The sequence below is a fragment of the Mobula birostris genome, chromosome 18 (genome assembly GCF_030028105.1).
Source record: "Mobula birostris isolate sMobBir1 chromosome 18, sMobBir1.hap1, whole genome shotgun sequence".
NCBI classification, from domain to species: Eukaryota; Metazoa; Chordata; class Chondrichthyes; order Myliobatiformes; family Myliobatidae; genus Mobula; species Mobula birostris.
In genome coordinates this window covers 27,774,528-27,791,015 of record NC_092387.1, presented here as the reverse complement: position 1 = coordinate 27,791,015, position 16,488 = coordinate 27,774,528, and the positions used below count along the sequence as shown (strand labels likewise).

Here is a 16,488-nt window from a genome sequence, read left to right as displayed (position 1 = left end):
TACCCCTCAATCATTAGGCTCTTGAGCCAGAGGGAACAACTTCACTCAACTTCACTTCTCCATCACTGAGTTCTTCCCACAAATATGGACTGACTTTCAAGGACTCCTCATCTCATATTCTCAAGATTTAATGCTTCTTTTTTTCTCTTTTGTATTTGCACATTAGTTGTTTGTCAGTCCTGTTGGATGCAGTCTTTACTGATTCTGTTGTGTTCCTTGAATTTACTGTGTACGCCTGTGAGAAAACAAATCTCAGGTTTGTTTATTACTTTCATAATAAATTTAGATTTGAATTTTGAAATTTGAGAAATGGTACCTTCCTCAAGCAATAAGGTGGATACACTGGTTTGGATATCTTACGTATGATAAGATCAAAAAAGACATAGAAAGATAAGAAATAGGTTAAATAGATACTAAAATGCACACTCTGTGGTCACTTTGTTAGGTACCTCCTGTGTCGAATAAAGTGCTACTGTGTGCATGTTCATGGTCTTCTGCTGCTGTAGCCTATCGGCTTCAAAGTTCAATATGTTGTGTGTTCAGAGAAGCTCTTCTGCACACCCCTGTTGTAATGCATTGTGATTTGAGTTACTGCTGTCTTCCTGTCAGCATGAACCAGTCTGACCATAAGCCTTTGACTTCTCTCATTAACTAAGTATTTTCTCTCACATAATTGCCACTCACTAGATTTTTTGGGGGTTTTTTTTGCTCCATTATCTGTAAACTCTAAAGACAGTTGTACATGAAACCCTAGGGGATCAGCAGTTTCTGAGATACTCAAACCACCTGTCTGGCACCAACAATCATAGATGGTCAAAGTCATTGAAATCACGTTTATTCCCCATTCTGATGTTTGGTCTGAACACATGACTAGATATTTGCATTAACGAGCAGGTGTACAAGAGTATTTATAGATCTCTTTTCATAAAGGGTGGAGTGTAAATCTATGATGTGTATACAAAACATAGTACAAATGGCTATTGTTGTTAGAGAGTTGAATAAAAGAGTTACACATGTTCCATCAGTTCACAATGTCTTTTTGAGTTTATCAACATGGTCTGGGTTTGATGTATTACTCATGAGTACCCAATGTTCATTACAGACACTTTCTCTCTCTCTTTTTAAGACACTCCTTTATAACCAAGTCCTAACCATGCCTCATGAGAATTGGTTGCAAATAGTGTTTGACAGCTCTCCCGTGAAACATTTTGGGATGCTCTAAGGCAATGCATAAATGCAAGTTGTTGTTGCTTTGCGAGTGCTCAAAATTCTCTGATTCAGCAAATAATTCCTTCATCTTGCTGATAGATGCAGATGGCAGACACATTCTTGGATTGGTAGCAGGCCTCGGTGAGGATTTTCTCAGCTAAGAGTGAATGCAGAATTCAAGAATCCTACACCACAAAGGTGTAGACTTGTTAAAAAAAAAGTAAATTCAGTGAAAGAATTGTTTCAAATAACTTCTTTAGCACCTGATCTGTGAAGCACTTGAAGTATTCCTGGTGCCTCCAGATTTAAAATTTGAGAGAGCAACTCAAATAAAGGCTACAGCCATGAGTCAGAAACACAAGTAATTCTGCAGATGCTGGAATCCAGAGTAATACAAATAAAATGTTGGAAGAATTTAGGCAGGAATAAACAGTCGATGCTTCAGGCTGTGACCCTTCATTAGAACTGGAAAGGAAGGAGGAAAAAGCCAGAATAAGAAGGTGGGGAGGGGAAGGGGTACAAGCTAGACGGTGATAGGTGAGACCATGTGAGGGGAAAGATAGATGGGTGGGGGAGGGAGAATGAAGTGGGAAGCTGGGAGGTGATTGCTGGAAAAGGTAAAGGGCTGAAGAAGAATGAATCTGATAAGAGAGTTGAGTGGACCATGGAGAAAAGGACAGAGGAGGGGCACCAGGGTGTTGGTGATGGGTAGCTGAGGAGAAGAGAAGAGGTTAGCGGTGAGCCAGATTGGATAATGGAAGAAGTGGGAAGGGGGAGCAGGAAAAGCCATGAATCAGACCCCATCACTTCATCTACAAACTGGCTTGACTTGTTAAGGGGCAGTACATGTGAACTCTGCAACCATCTGCTGGGAGTTTCAGTGGTCACCCAGATATATGGCAGATATATCATTAAGAAAGAGATACAAGAGACTATATAATTAACCTTGTCCGGACACTGCCACTTTAATACAAATAGACCCACACTTTTTCTTAACCTAATTAGTACTAATGTCTTATTTTCAATCAAAATACTCTGGATCGTTCACCTTGTTTTATTTTAAATGTTAATTATAAGATGACACTTATTATTAGTCTTACTGCACACATTAGGAACTGCACATGAGTGGTAATGATTTTTCTCTTGGTAGTAAAGCCATAGTCATTTGAACTGGCCCTAGGCTCCTTCAAGGATTAAGATGCACTTTCTCTGTTTCAGAAGACAGAAAGCTCTTTGTGGGTATGCTGGGGAAGCAACAAACAGAAGATGATGTGAGGCGGCTGTTTGAGTCCTTTGGGTCAATTGAAGAGTGCACCATACTCAGAGGTCCTGATGGAACCAGCAAAGGTTTGTCATCACTTCTTCAACCCTTGTTCTCCTTCTACCTTAGATGTCCAAGGACTTAGTTAAAGTTGAACAGTCCCCACTTACTAACCAGTGAGGCTGGTCCTGTAAATCAGCTCTGGATCAGGCTTTGTTGACTTGGTAGTTCACTGAAATGTGTTGAGTGAGTTACCTTAAAAATTTCTAAGGGCACAGGAAATTGGAGCAGGATAGGAACCTGCCCCACCATTCAATAAGATCATGGCTGATCTGGGCGTGGACTCAACTCCACCTACCTGACTTTTCCCCATAACCCCTAATTCCTCTGCTGTGCAAAAATCTATCTCACTGTGTCTTGAATATAGTTAATGACGTAGCCTCTCTTGTTTCTCTTGGCAGAGAATTCCATAGATTCATCATTCTCTGGGAAAAGTAATTTCTCCTCATCTGCATCCTAAATCTATTCCCCTGAATCTTGATGGTCTGTCCCCTAGTTCTAGTTTCACTTACCAGTGGAAACAACTTCCCACATCGATCTTGCTTATCCTTCCAGAATTTTATGTGTTTCTGCTGGGGTTCCCAAACCCCTCTGTTAATGGTAAGGGTCCATGGCATAAACAAAGTTGTGAACCTCTGTTCTATAAGCTTCCCTCTCGTTCTTCTGAATTTCAGTGAGTATTCTTTCAGGCAACTCAGTCTCTCCTCATAGGCTAACTCCTTTACCTCTGAAATCAAGCTGGCAAACCTCCTCTGCACTACCTCCAAAACCAGTATATACTTTCAAAAGGGAACCAGAATTGCATGCAGTACTCCAGGTGTGTTCTCATCAGTGCTCTGTATAGATGCAGCTTACAATGGCTTCCTTGTTTATTTGATCATGGGCTATAATTAGTGAAGGAAAACCTTGAAATATTTAAAAAAACTGCAAATGCTAAACACAAGAGATTCTGCAGATGCTGGAAATCTAAAAGAACACACACAAAATGCCGGAGGAACTCAGCAGGTCAGGCAGCATCTATGGAAATGGGTGTTTTGGGCCAAGACCCTTCCTCAGGCTGGGAAAGGAAGGGGGAAGACGCCAGAGTTAAAAGGTGAAGTGAGGGGACGGAGGATAGCTAAAAGATGATAGGTGAAGGCCGATGGATGGGAAAAGTAAAGGGTGAAGAGGAAGCAATCTGACAGGAGAGGAGAGTGGACCATGAGAGAAAGGGAAGCAAGAGTGGCAACAGGGAGAGGTGATAGGCAGGTGAGAAAAGGTAAGGGACCAGAGTGGGGAAGAGAAGAAGAGGGAATGGGGAGGAAAAAATATTTTTTAATGGAAGAGAAATCAATGTTTATGCCATCAGGTTGGGAGCTAACCAGATGGAATATGAGGTGTTGCTCCTCTACTCTGAGAAAGGCCTCGTAATGGCAAAAGAGGAGGCCATGGACAGACATATAAGAATGGGAATAGGGCTTAAAATGGTCGGCCACCGGGAAATTCTGCTTTGAGCAGATGGAGCGGAGATCCTCGACAAACGGTTCCCTAATTTACGTTGGATCTCATTAATGTAGACGAGGCTGAAATGGGAGCACCCGATACAACACGTTCTCAGGTGAAGTATTGCCTTACCTGGGAGGAGGGTTTAAGGCCCTGTGTGGAGATGAGGGAGGAAGTGAATGGGCTGGTGTAGCACTTTGAGATTAGTGAGGAGGGACAGATGAACAAGGGAATTAGATGCAGATCCTAGAACATAGAATGTAGAACATAAGGCAGTACAGCACAGGAACAGGTCCTTTGGCCCACAATGTCGTGCTGAACAAATTAAATTAGTAATCAAATGGCTGACTAAACTAATCCTTCCTGCCTGCACACTGTCCATATCCTTCTATTTCTCGAAGATTCATGTGCCTATCTAAACGACTCTTAGAAATCTCTAATGTATCTGGCCCTACCTCCACCCCAGACAGCACATTGTAGGCACCTACCACTCTGTGTAAAAAAACTTTCCCCTCACACCTCCTTTGAACTTGCACCATTTCACCTTAAATGCATGCCATCTGGCATTAGACATTTCAACCCTGGGAAAAACGTACTGCCTGTCTACTCTGTCTATGCCTCTCATGATCTTATAAACCTCAATCAGATATCTGGAAATCTGAAATAAAAACTAATCTCCGGAAATACGCAACTGGTCAGGCAGTGTCTATAGAAAAAGTATCAGGTCTGAAACCGTTCATCAGAACTGAGAATTAAAGAAAGCAAAATTCTTTTACACAGCAAACATCTAAAGGAAATAAATATTGAAATACACACAAAATGCTGGAGCAACTCAGCAGGCCAAGCAGCATCTATGGAAAAGAGTAGTCAATGTTTCAGGCCAAGACCCTTCAGCAGGATTGGAAAAAAAAAGATGAGAGGTAGGGGTACTCTACCCCTAATATTTTTTTCTCCAGTCCTGTTGAAGGATCCCGGCCTGAAACATCAACTATACTCTTTTCCATAGATGCTGCTTGGCCTTCTGAGTTCCTCCAGCATTTTGTGTGTGTTGCTTCAATTTCCAGCATCTGCAGATTTTCTCTTGTTTGTAAATATTGAAATATGTAATTCTCTGAAGGAATTTAACGGGGCAGATTCTGTGAGTGTTTTTTTTTTCTTCCTAGGGGATCTAGAACTAGGGTGCATAATTCAAAATAAGTTATAAAAAATTAAAGATGAAGATGAAGAGAAATTTCTTCTATTGGATTTCATCTCTCCAGGGAATGCAAAGGATGAATTTTTCAATATATTCATAACTGAGATGGGCGTAAGGTCCTGAAATAAGGTGCAAAGGGACATGGGCAAAGTGGCGGCAATTGAATGATGGAGAAAACTTGAGGAAGCTAAAGCTTCCTTATTACACAGAATGAGACCATTCAGTCTACCTCCTTGTCAGCTGCCAGAGCATTCCCATCAATCCCATTTCTCTACCTTATTCCCAGCAACCAATTTTCTTGCAGGTCCACTAAGCTCGCCCATTCTTCCACCAACCACCTACACCTACCGTAGCTTACAGTGGCCAATTATTCTGACAGACAGTACCTTCTTTGTATATGGGAAGAAATGTGAGCACACAGTCACAGAGAGAATGTGTGAACTTGACACAGGCAGCATCTGATTCAGGAGTGAAGAAGTGAACCTGGGTTGTGGGAGTAGTGAGGAAGCTTCACGATTTGCAACAGCACCTTGCTCACAAATTGCTAAAATTCTGATAACGCCGATGAAATATACCATTTAATAGCAATCTTGATTCTCAAACAAAATTAGTTTTGAGTTCGAAACACTATTTGAATCAGAAGCTAGTTGATTAATTGCAGATCCTTTAACGACCTTGTAGGCGTCATCTGATAAAAGGAAATACGATTGGTTTTATCCAAGATGTTTAATATGGGTGGCAGGGAATTATTGTGGTCTTGTTTGCTGTGGTGATTTAACAATAAGCAGGGTAGGGAATGGTCTGGAAATGCTCTCGCTTGCAAAGGAATTCAAAAACCAGAGGTCACTATTAATTGCAATCGGGATTTTTGGGGGAAACATCTTTGCACTTTGGTGCTGGCTCCCCAATTTTATGCTAAGCATTGTAAATGTTTATAACCTAACTTCATTCATTTGTAAGGAGCTGATTGAAAAGGTAAGTGCCGGTAAGTTGTTTACTTTTACGAATAACTGCAGTGCCGGGATGAAGCAGAGTCAAAGAATTGAGGCCCGGGCCTGAGAGCATATTGAAGCAGCAGGGATTGGGTCCAAGAGCAAAGAATGGCCCACTGCTTGGCCAGTTTAAGCGCCGGGCCAGAGGTGAAGGATCGGCTGGAGTTCAGCTTGCTGCTCCACGAGGTTTACTCAACTCTGCGCTGAACTCAGTCTGTGCCCTGCAACTAATGGGCTGCTGGACCAGCTGCATTGATGACTGGCTACATGGCTATGGACTCACTTCCATAAATTTCAGTTCTGACTATTATTTCTTTACATTGTTGTTTCCACAATTGGTTTTCTTTTTCCATGCTTTGGAAGCTTGACAGCCTTTTTCCATGGGTACTATTGGGTTTCTTTGTTTTGTGGCTGCCTGTACAGAGACAAATCTCAAGGTTGCATATAGTATATGCACTTTGAACTTTGAACTTTAATAATAGTACTTCAAGTTATTTCTAATCTGATGCTTTTTTTTTAGTTTCTTTAGTGGTTGCTGGTGAACAATCAGAATGGTCTAACTGCCTATTTTATCCACCCAGCTGTGGCTCAGTTGACCTATCAGTGAGAAAGTCATAAGTTCCAGCCCCTGTCCTGAGATTTGAATACAGAAACCTCAGTGAACAATCTAAAAATCTAAAAATCAATGACGTCTTTCAAACAAAGTGTCAGACCAACCCCTCTCTAAAGTGGGTTAAGGTATCTGACACTGTGAGGAAAAACTTTCCCTAAACAATACCGATTCATTAAAGAGACATTCAAAAAGGCCCTTGACAAGAGACCATCAGAGTCCTCTCTCCTAGTACCTGAAAGGTAGTTACAACAAAGGGGATAAAGCTTAATTTACGGAAGGTTACATTGGTGGGGTTGGAGGGGTTGTAATGGAATACAAGAGCTGGCATACACAGATTGACTGCTTTCCGTCCTTTGCAATGTTCCTACTGTGTTACCTTGCTGTATGTCATCAAAGTGAGTAGCTGCCACACAACAAGAAAATCTAGTCTGCAACCTTATTTCATTCTTTCCTTCTACCCAGGCTGTGCATTTGTAAAATATTCCTCGCACGCAGAAGCCCAAGCAGCCATCAACAGTCTGCATGGAAGCCAGACTATGCCGGTAAGTCAGACACGAAAGCAAGCTCATGAATAATTTGTGGCATAGTGATTATGTTGTGCTCTCTGTAAAGATCATATTTACTCATCTTGCGTTGATCCTGTGAATGCTTCCACAGCACGACTGCCTACAGCTGATTCATTAAAATAATGAGATATATATTTGCTCGTCATCAAAGTCTGGGCCTCTGACAAATGCAACACCTCCTACTTTCTGTTAAGAACTCTTGCAGGATTTGAGAATTTAGGTAACCTCTTTCTATCAACAGTGAAGTACATGTCTAATCTTCCAAAGAACACAAGAAGTAGGCCATTTAACCCCTTGAACCTGTTCTAACATTTGGTGAAGTCATAGCTGATCTGATCTTGGCTCCTCATTTTCTCCAGTCTCTCCACTAAAATCCTTGACTTCACTGTTGACTGCCTCCGCTATGACTTCACAGCACTCTGGGAGGGAAAATATAAGGAGGATCAGATGTTTCAATATATGATTGCCATTTCAACTACCTCTTGATTCATTTGGGCTATAAAGGAGTTATGAGTCATGGGGATCATACGAGAAGGGTTGAGGACAAGTTCAGATCTGTTGTGACCTTCTTGAGTGAAAGACCGGGCCTCTGGGGGAAATGAAGGGCCAACTTTCAATCTCAATTCCTTTTTTTCCTTAATTTAGAAAAGTTCTTAATTTTCCCTCTATAAAAATCACAAATACCGGTGTTCAGGCACACAGCATTTTGAGTCCATTCTGACATTCATTACAAATATGGTTGTTCTGGTATTTCCAATACCCAACCCCTCCCCCCACCAAAAGAGGAAATGTTGCTTCACTGGGAGCTATTACAGGTGAGAGAGCAAAAGGGGTGAGTTGTATACAGCACAAATGCCACTCATGTGGCCTCCAGGGGTAATATACACCCTTCCATCGTTGAGGTTCTTCCCCTATCCGACTCAGTTCCTCCATGCTGAGTAGAGGAAGGAGCTTAGATTGTGTGGTTCTTCCTCACAGATCCTTTGTGTTGGTTGCAGCTGACTCCACTTTGGTGTGGGGGGTGTTGGTGTTTTCCTAGTTGTGGAAAATTATTGGCCATCTTGAAGATGTTTCGTCAATGTTTTTAAATGGTCATTATTATATTACTGGCCCTGACCTGTCAAATAAACTGTGGTGGCGAGTGAAATATTAGAATTATATTACATCCATGAAATGATGCAGCGCAGGACAATGCCATTTGTTGCATCATGCCTGTCCTGGTTCATTGAAAGAGCTACACAATTAATAGCCACAGCTCCACAAACCTACCTTCTGTTTAAAGACAGAACAAACTGCTTAGAGTCATACTGCAATACGGTACATATACAGGCCCTTCAGCCCAACAAGTCCATGCCCATCCGGCTGAATTGTCATTAAATTTGCTTCCATCACCCTTCTAGCCAGGATACTGAAGACCTTTACAACCTCCTGCAGTGCATTGGCATGATTCTCCAGATTTCACTCCAGAAAGCACTATAACCTTTATGAAAGATTCAGTATAGATACTGTCAGATACTGAGCTAACTTGTGGCTGAGATAGTGGTGTCGAAGGACAGGGAGAGCATCCGGTAGACAGCATCTTGTACCTTTGTAGTTCTTCTGATCAAGTCAATGTCTCTTGAAAGCTTCTCTTTTAAGTTTGTAGCATTTTAATCCCACAGGCTGTGACAGCCCCTTAATTAAGATGGGTGTTTGACTCACGCTCTGTTCTGTTGACGGAGGATGCATTTCAGTCGATAGATATGAAGGCCTGTTGTGAAAAGAACTAAAGAATGGATTTTTTATTTATATGCCGTCTTTGATGGATGCAGGATTTGGCAATTCACACAGATTTAGTCTGGAAATTTTTTTTTCAGTGGAATAACAGGAGCCAAAACAGGTTTCTGGGAAGCAGTTTTAAAACTATTATTCTGGCTGTCCTTTCACTTGGCAAACTAATAGATAAACAGACATAAAAACTAAACAGATGTGTTGCCTGCATAACAGATGCTGCTAACAGGGAGGCTGGATCAAAGGTTGCATTTATGTGGTACCTTTCTTAACCTCAGAAAGTCTAACCCCGCGATGTACTTCTGAAGGGTGGTCACTGTTCTGATGCAGGACACAGTTTAAAATAGGTGTTCAGAATTTGTCTGCCTTTTACAGTTCATTTATTTTCTCTATCAGTTAATTGTAGAGTGTGGATTTTTTTTTGCACTCAGCACCCAGGGTCACAATAGGAACCTCAGCAGAATCTGAAATTTCAAACTTGCTGTGCCAAGGTCAAGTACCAAAGTAGCAGGAGGGTTTCAGACCCTGCAAGGGGTACCAGAGCAAGCCCAAGTAATGAGACTCCATTGCTATCAAAGGTCTCCAGAGAAGTTTCAACTTTTTCCCGAGGCTTCCAATGTCCATTATTCTAGATTCATTAAAGATGAAATGAAGAGCAAAAATATTCACTATTACCATCTCAAAAAAGCATGCAAATACTCTTAAATAAATTACTTGTGCCTTGTTATTTTCTAATTAAATAAAATATTTTTCCCTTTTCCTGTGTTCAGTCCGTACTCCTCAGAGAAGTCTATAAGCCAAAGATTAAAAGGGCTAGAAGATCCAAGATCAAATTCTCCAGTGTGGTCCATTACCATTGCTGGTCCCCACGGAATACCCTACAGTTGAGATCAAATGGTATTTCTGAAGTGACACCAAGGTAGCCCAGTAAAACTGAAGTCTGTGGGCATCAAGGGGGGTAACAGTTCAGTGGTTGTTGACATAACAAGAACAAAGAACAATGGTTATGGTTGCTAGAGGTAAGTCTTCCTAACCTGAGGGTATTACTGTAGGAGTTCCTCAGTGCAACTTCCAAGCCCAATTGTCTTCAACTCCTTCATCAATGAGCTTTCTCCAGCTTAAGACCAAAAGTTGAAATATTCGCTGACTGTACAGCATTCAATTTTGTTCCGAAACTAGGCAGACCATTCCTGTATGCAAAAGGACCTAGATAACAGTTGGGTACAGGATAGTAACGTAAATGACAAAATTGCCTGATAACATGCTTAATTGTGTGCAGTTTGAGGTGTCCCATTGTAGGGAGGATGTGGAGGCTTTAGAGAGAGGCAAGAAAAGGATATATGAGCTATAAGGAGATCAAAGATAGGTGGTTAGAGTCTCTTCTGATGATGCAGCTCATTAGAACATTGAACGCAGAACAGAACAGCACTGGAAGAGTCCATTCAGCATACAATATCTGCACCTAACATGATAACAAATTATTCAAATCTCTTCTGCTTGCAACTGATCCATATGCCTCCATTTCCTGCATATTTGTGTGTCTATCTAAAAGCCCTGTAAACACTACTATCATACCTGCTTCTACCAGTACCAACTGACATCCTGTTCCAGGCATCTACCACTCTCTGTGTTAAAAAAAAGACTTGCCCCACGCATCTGCTTTGAACTCCCCCCCCCCACCTTAAATGCACGTCTTCTAGGACTTGACATGTCTATCTTGAGAAAAAGATTCTGGCCACCTACCTTATCTATAACTCTCACAATTTTATAAACCTCCATCTGGTCACCCCGCCACCCCCCCACCCCAACATCTGAAAGTAAATGTGGATCAAGCTGACAGCAGAAGTGCTATATGCAGATTTAGTTGTAACTTTTAAGAGAAGGTTGGATAGGAACATGGAATATAAAGGTATGGAGGGCTACGGTCCGTGTGCAGGTAGATGGGACTAGGCAGAACAGGCTAGTACAAATTAAATGGGCCAAATGGCCTGCTTCTGTGCTGTAGTACTCTCCCGACTCTATGACTCTGAATGCAGATTAAAGGTTCAAAACTAGATAGGCCAAACAGCTGCCTCCCACAAGGTGCCTTACCGATTTGCCACCCAACCGCTGGTTCAGTTGCACTCCAAGTCCCATAGGTTTCCGACTTGAATGCATTCAATAACCGAGCATCTACAACTCCCTGAATTCCAATGGTTTTCAGCACAATCAATTTGCTTCAGTCCTTTCAGACAGTTGTATCAAGTGGCTTCTAATGACTCATACCGGAGAGCTATGAGTGCAGAAAATTACCTGTGTAGGCAAAATACAAAAAGTTACCATTTATAAAATGCTTTTCACATATTCATTTTAGCCCAGGCACTTTGAAGTCAATTAACTGCTTTGCTGATGTACTCAAATATTCTTAAAATTCCCACTGTAGGAAATTTGTGTACAGTAAGCTCTCAATTACAACACAAGCAAATCTGGGGTTAGTAGCATGGTGGTGAGATGAATGGCCTAGTTGCTAGTGTTCTGGATCAATCACTTAGAGACAAGAGTTCAGATCCTGCCATAGAAGTTGGGGAATTAAAACTCAAGACACTGTAGCTTGATTTTTGGTGGGAGGAGCTTTTTCAGTTAAGGCTAGACAAAGAACAATTGGATATACTGTACATAAAAAAGTAGTCTATCTGCTCCTTCAAGGAAGTAAATCTGCTATTCTTAACCACAGAGGTGACACCAAACCCAATAATGTGGTTGATGCTGACTGTATTAGATTAAGGGTAATTGTAGATAGATTTAAAAAAAGTGACAACAACGTCCCCATCCATTGCTTTATATTTACGGCTGTTTATAGGCAATGATGATCAAGGGTAAAGGACCATGAGGTTAGATCCCACACTCTTCCACATCTCTTCCAGTCTCGCAAGGGAGGACGCATTGTGTTTGTTCATGAAAACAATGCTGACGAGAAATTAAATTGAAACAGCATCCCAGCCCCTTCTGAAAGTGATGATAGTTCAGGAGACAAAGAGCATGAACCTTGAGATGTGTTGGTGTCAGTGAAAGCCATTTTCATTCTTCTGTACCAAAGCTGACCAGATGGTCTTCAATCTACAATCTCCTCACCCAATGCCAGTGCCAATTCTCCCCAGTCACTAATGCTTTAAGTAATCCTATTATACCACATAAAATGTCAGGTGGTTATGATTCAATTTTATATTTCTTCAAGTTTATTTTCACCTTTTCTTATGTAGAAAGGAGACCATTTGGCCCATCGATTCTATCAGCACAATCACATCGATCCGCATCCCCTATTTACTTTTCTGTAACTTATTTCCTTTCAAATGCCCCATGATCACCCTCATTCATCTCCCACTAACCAACACACCAGGGGATGTCAAGAGTGACTAGTCAACCCACCGGCGCACATGCCTTCAGGAAGTGGAAGGAAATCAGAGCATCTTGAGAAAGCCTGTGGTGACGGGGAATGCCTGCAAACTACATACAGACAGTACCTGAGGTCGAAATTGATCCCAGGTTGCTGTGGTTATGAGGCAGCATTACAACCAACAACACCCACAAGTCACCTTAGTATCCCAGTCTAATAATCTATCTGCCTTATTGAACCTTGGCATTTGGTGAGGTTGTGGGAGAACACATCATTACCTTAGTACTTCCTTCATTTCAATATTCCCTTCTGAACTCAGTTTTCTCTCCTTGATTTCATGCTGTTGTTTTTTTTACATAACAAGCCAGCCATTAATACAATCTGATTCCTGAAGTTTGGCAGATTCATGATTTACATGGAAAAGTGGAAGAAATAACAGGTAACTTGCTTTCAAAAACAAAAATCTGGCTACAAAAATTGGATGGGTAGTGACTTCAGAAAGGATCATAATTCAACTACAAATTATTGAACCATAGTTGCAATAAGTCTCAAAGCCTGCATATTCATCTCTGTGATTGATCGGATGTCTTCCAAAGAATATTTTATTTCTTTGCTAATCAAACGATAAAAGGAAAGTTACTGATCTGAATCCCAGTGCAAACACAAGGAAGTGTTTGGCCTGCAGATTGGCCAGCTAAGAATGTCCCCCTGAATGTCTCTCTGCCTTCCTCTAGGGGGCCTCATCCAGCCTGGTGGTGAAGTTTGCCGACACTGACAAGGAACGCACGCTGCGTCGCATGCACCAGATGGCAGGGCAGCTGGGCATCTTTAATCCAATGGCAATTCAGTTTGGTGCATATGGAGCTTATACTCAGGCGGTACGTAACCCGGCACTGTGCCAGCTGCAATCAAAGTGGAGTTTATTGTCAAATGCACAAGTACATTTCTGCACAGGTGCAATGAAATACTGGATATCTAAAACCTTGTGAAAAATGACATCGTAATACCCAGGCTCCTGAGGCGGTGAAATGATTTTATATTTTTTTACGTTGGCTGTCGGAATCTGTAGTTGTAGTCGGAATGCCGCAATGCATCAGGACTTGGTACAGGAATGAAAGAAATACACAATGAATGTCAACAATAATTTAACAACAACTTGGCGCACACTTGTCTCACTGAATGGGATCTGAAGTAAAAGTATGAGGAAATTTACTCTTCAGACCCAACGCATCACTACCCAGTCTGTTCTGTAGTTAATAAGTTAGAGGTGGTGGTGATAACATGGAGTGGGGAGAACAAGTGAAATTGCCATTTCATTGTTAGCATTAGATACAACTGTGATTATTACAGGCCATTTGTACTGGCCCTGAGAGCATTCAGTTTCACTGAAGTAAACCAAATTCAGCCCATTAAATCCATGCCAGCTTAATGCAAGTTAAAGATTGAGTCAAATTTATTGCCATGTACACAAATACAGCAAGGTACAGTTAATATGAGAAAGAGATTGTAGCAACATCACCGGTAATTCGGTGCTGACAACACACAGAATATATACATAAATTATACAATACAGTGAAGAGAGAGAGAAAAAAACAGACTATGCAAAACAAGGCATAAGTGAGAGACAAGTCCATTGCATTACAAGAGATGATCTCCATCACCTTACATCATTTACCAATCCCACAAACATCCCACATTGACAATGGTAACTTCTTCCACGGACACATGCTCTTTCTACTTTTCACTGTCCTATTTAAACTAGACCTCTCGATATATTAATTGCAAACAAGAGAAAATCTGCAGTTGCTGGAAATCCAAGCAACGCACACAAAATGCTGGAGGAACTCAGCAGGCCAGGCAACATCGATGGAAAAGAGTGCCATTGATGTCTCAGGCTGAGACCCTTCAGCAGGACTGGAGAGAAAAAGAGCACTGAGAAGTAGAGTTAAAAGGTGGGAGAGGAAAGAGAGAAACACTAGGTGATAGGTGATACCTGGAGGGGGAGGGATGAAGTAAAGAGCTGCGAAGTTGATTAGTGAATGAGATACAGGGCTGGAGAAGGGGGAGTCTGATAGAAGAGGACAGGAGGCAATGGAAGAAAGAAAAGGGGAGAGGAGCACTAGAGGGAGGTGATGGGTGGGCAAGGAGATGTGAGAGAGGGAAAAGGGGATGGAGAATGGTGAAGAAGGGAGGGGTTGTCATTACTGGAAGTTTGAGAAACTGATGTTTATGCCATCAGGTTGGAGGCTACCCAGACGGAATATAAGATGTTGTTCCTCCGACCTAAATGTGGCCTCATCAAGAAAGTGGAGGAGGCCATGGGTAGAGATATCGGAATGGGAATGGCCCTGTATCTCTTTCACCAATCAACTTCCGAGCCCTTTACTTCATCCCTCCCATTTCAGATTTCACCTATTACCTTGTGTTTCCCTCTCCCCTCACCCCACCTTTTAAATCTACTCCTCAGCATTTTCTCTCCATTGCTGCTGAAGGGTCTCGGCCCGTAACGCCGACTACACTCTTTTTCATAGACACTGCCTGGCCTGCTGAGTCTCTCCAGCATTTTGTGTGTGTTGCTTATGAAATTTACTCCAGTGTGGTTCAACACGTACATAGCTCCTCCCACCACACCTCACTCTGTCCGACCACACGTACCTCGACAGCCTGCATTTGTCGTACTTCAGTCTTCCTCAGTCACTCTCCATAAACTTTAACGCTGTGAGAATGAAAGCAAGTTACAAGCATTAAAACACGAGGACTGAGGAATCTGGCCTGTCGAGCCTGCTCTGCCATTCAACAAGATCATGACTGATCTCAAAGTCGAAGTAAAATTTATTATCATAATACATATATATTACTTGATTCATTTTCAGGTTGGCATTTACAGGAAAATAAAGAAATACAATATAATTAATGAACAACTATACATGAGCAAAGACCGGCAAACAATCAGTGTGCTTAAGAAGACCAGTTGTACAAGTAAAAAAATATTGCGAGCATGAGGTGTAGAGCCCTTGAAAGTGAGTCTGAATCAATTCAGAATTGTGCTGACTGAAGCTATCCATGCCAGTTCAGGAGCCTGATGGTTGTAGGGTAATAACTGTTCCCGAATGAGGTGGTGTGGGAACTAAAGCTTCTATATCTCCTGTCCAGTGGTAACAGTGAGAAGAGAGCAGGGCCTGACTGGTGGGGGTCTTTGATGATGGATGCTGCTTTCTTGTGGCAGCATTCTGTGATCTGGCCATAGAGTCACCTTCACCCATCTGCCTTTTCCCCATAACCCTTAATTCCCCTGCTATTTAACTGTGTCTTAAATATATTTAATGAGGTAGCCTATACTGCTGCCCTGGGCAGAGAATTCATCTCCTGCGAAGCAGAAATTTAACCTGGTTGGAGACAACTGCTGTCAATGCACTGTATTTGCATGTCACGTTAATGATGCCACAAGGCACGCTCAGACTCAACCCATTTAGCTATAGTAATACGCCAATGAATGCAGAGTAAAGTTCATTCCAGCACTCATCCATTTTGGAGCGTGCTTTCACTTCCTTGACTGTAAAGATGGAAATCTCTGAGTGTGTGTGTGATTCTTGGTCCTTCTTCTCTCTTCAGCTGATGCAGCAGCAGGCAGCCTTGATGGCGGCAGCGCAGGGTTCCTACCTGAACCCGATGGCTGCAATTGCCGCGGCCCAGATGCAGCAGATGGCAGCCTTTAATGTGAACGGACTGGTGGCCACACCAATGACGCCGTCCTCAGGTATGTCACTGACCTGTGACCAAGGTCGTGGTCTGCTCCCATGACTCAGCAGTTCTGAGGCAGCTTTACCAATGGGGGTATGAGGCGTGCAAATGCCAAAATCAGGAGCAATGAACAATTTAATGGAGAACCTCAACAGCATCTAAAACATTATAGCACAGTACAGGCCATGTGGCCCACAATGTATTGTCAACATTTTAAACCACTCCG

General features: G+C 42.0%; 1 protein-coding gene across 16 annotated transcripts in view; it reads left to right on the top strand.

The window, feature by feature from the left end:
* Positions 1–16,488, top strand: part of LOC140211819 (CUGBP Elav-like family member 4) — an 860,614-nt gene that overhangs the window by 798,831 nt on the left and 45,295 nt on the right. For 10 of the 16 annotated variants that reach the window (XM_072281967.1, XM_072281972.1, XM_072281970.1 and 7 more), the window contains 4 exons: positions 2,428–2,556; positions 7,275–7,354; positions 13,256–13,399; positions 16,134–16,278. In XM_072281967.1, the coding sequence (XP_072138068.1) occupies positions 2,428–2,556; positions 7,275–7,354; positions 13,256–13,399; positions 16,134–16,278 (498 nt within the window). The remainder of the gene's footprint in view (positions 1–2,427; positions 2,557–7,274; positions 7,355–13,255; positions 13,400–16,133; positions 16,279–16,488) is intronic. The other 6 variants (XM_072281977.1, XM_072281983.1, XM_072281976.1 and 3 more) reach the window with 1 other exon arrangement.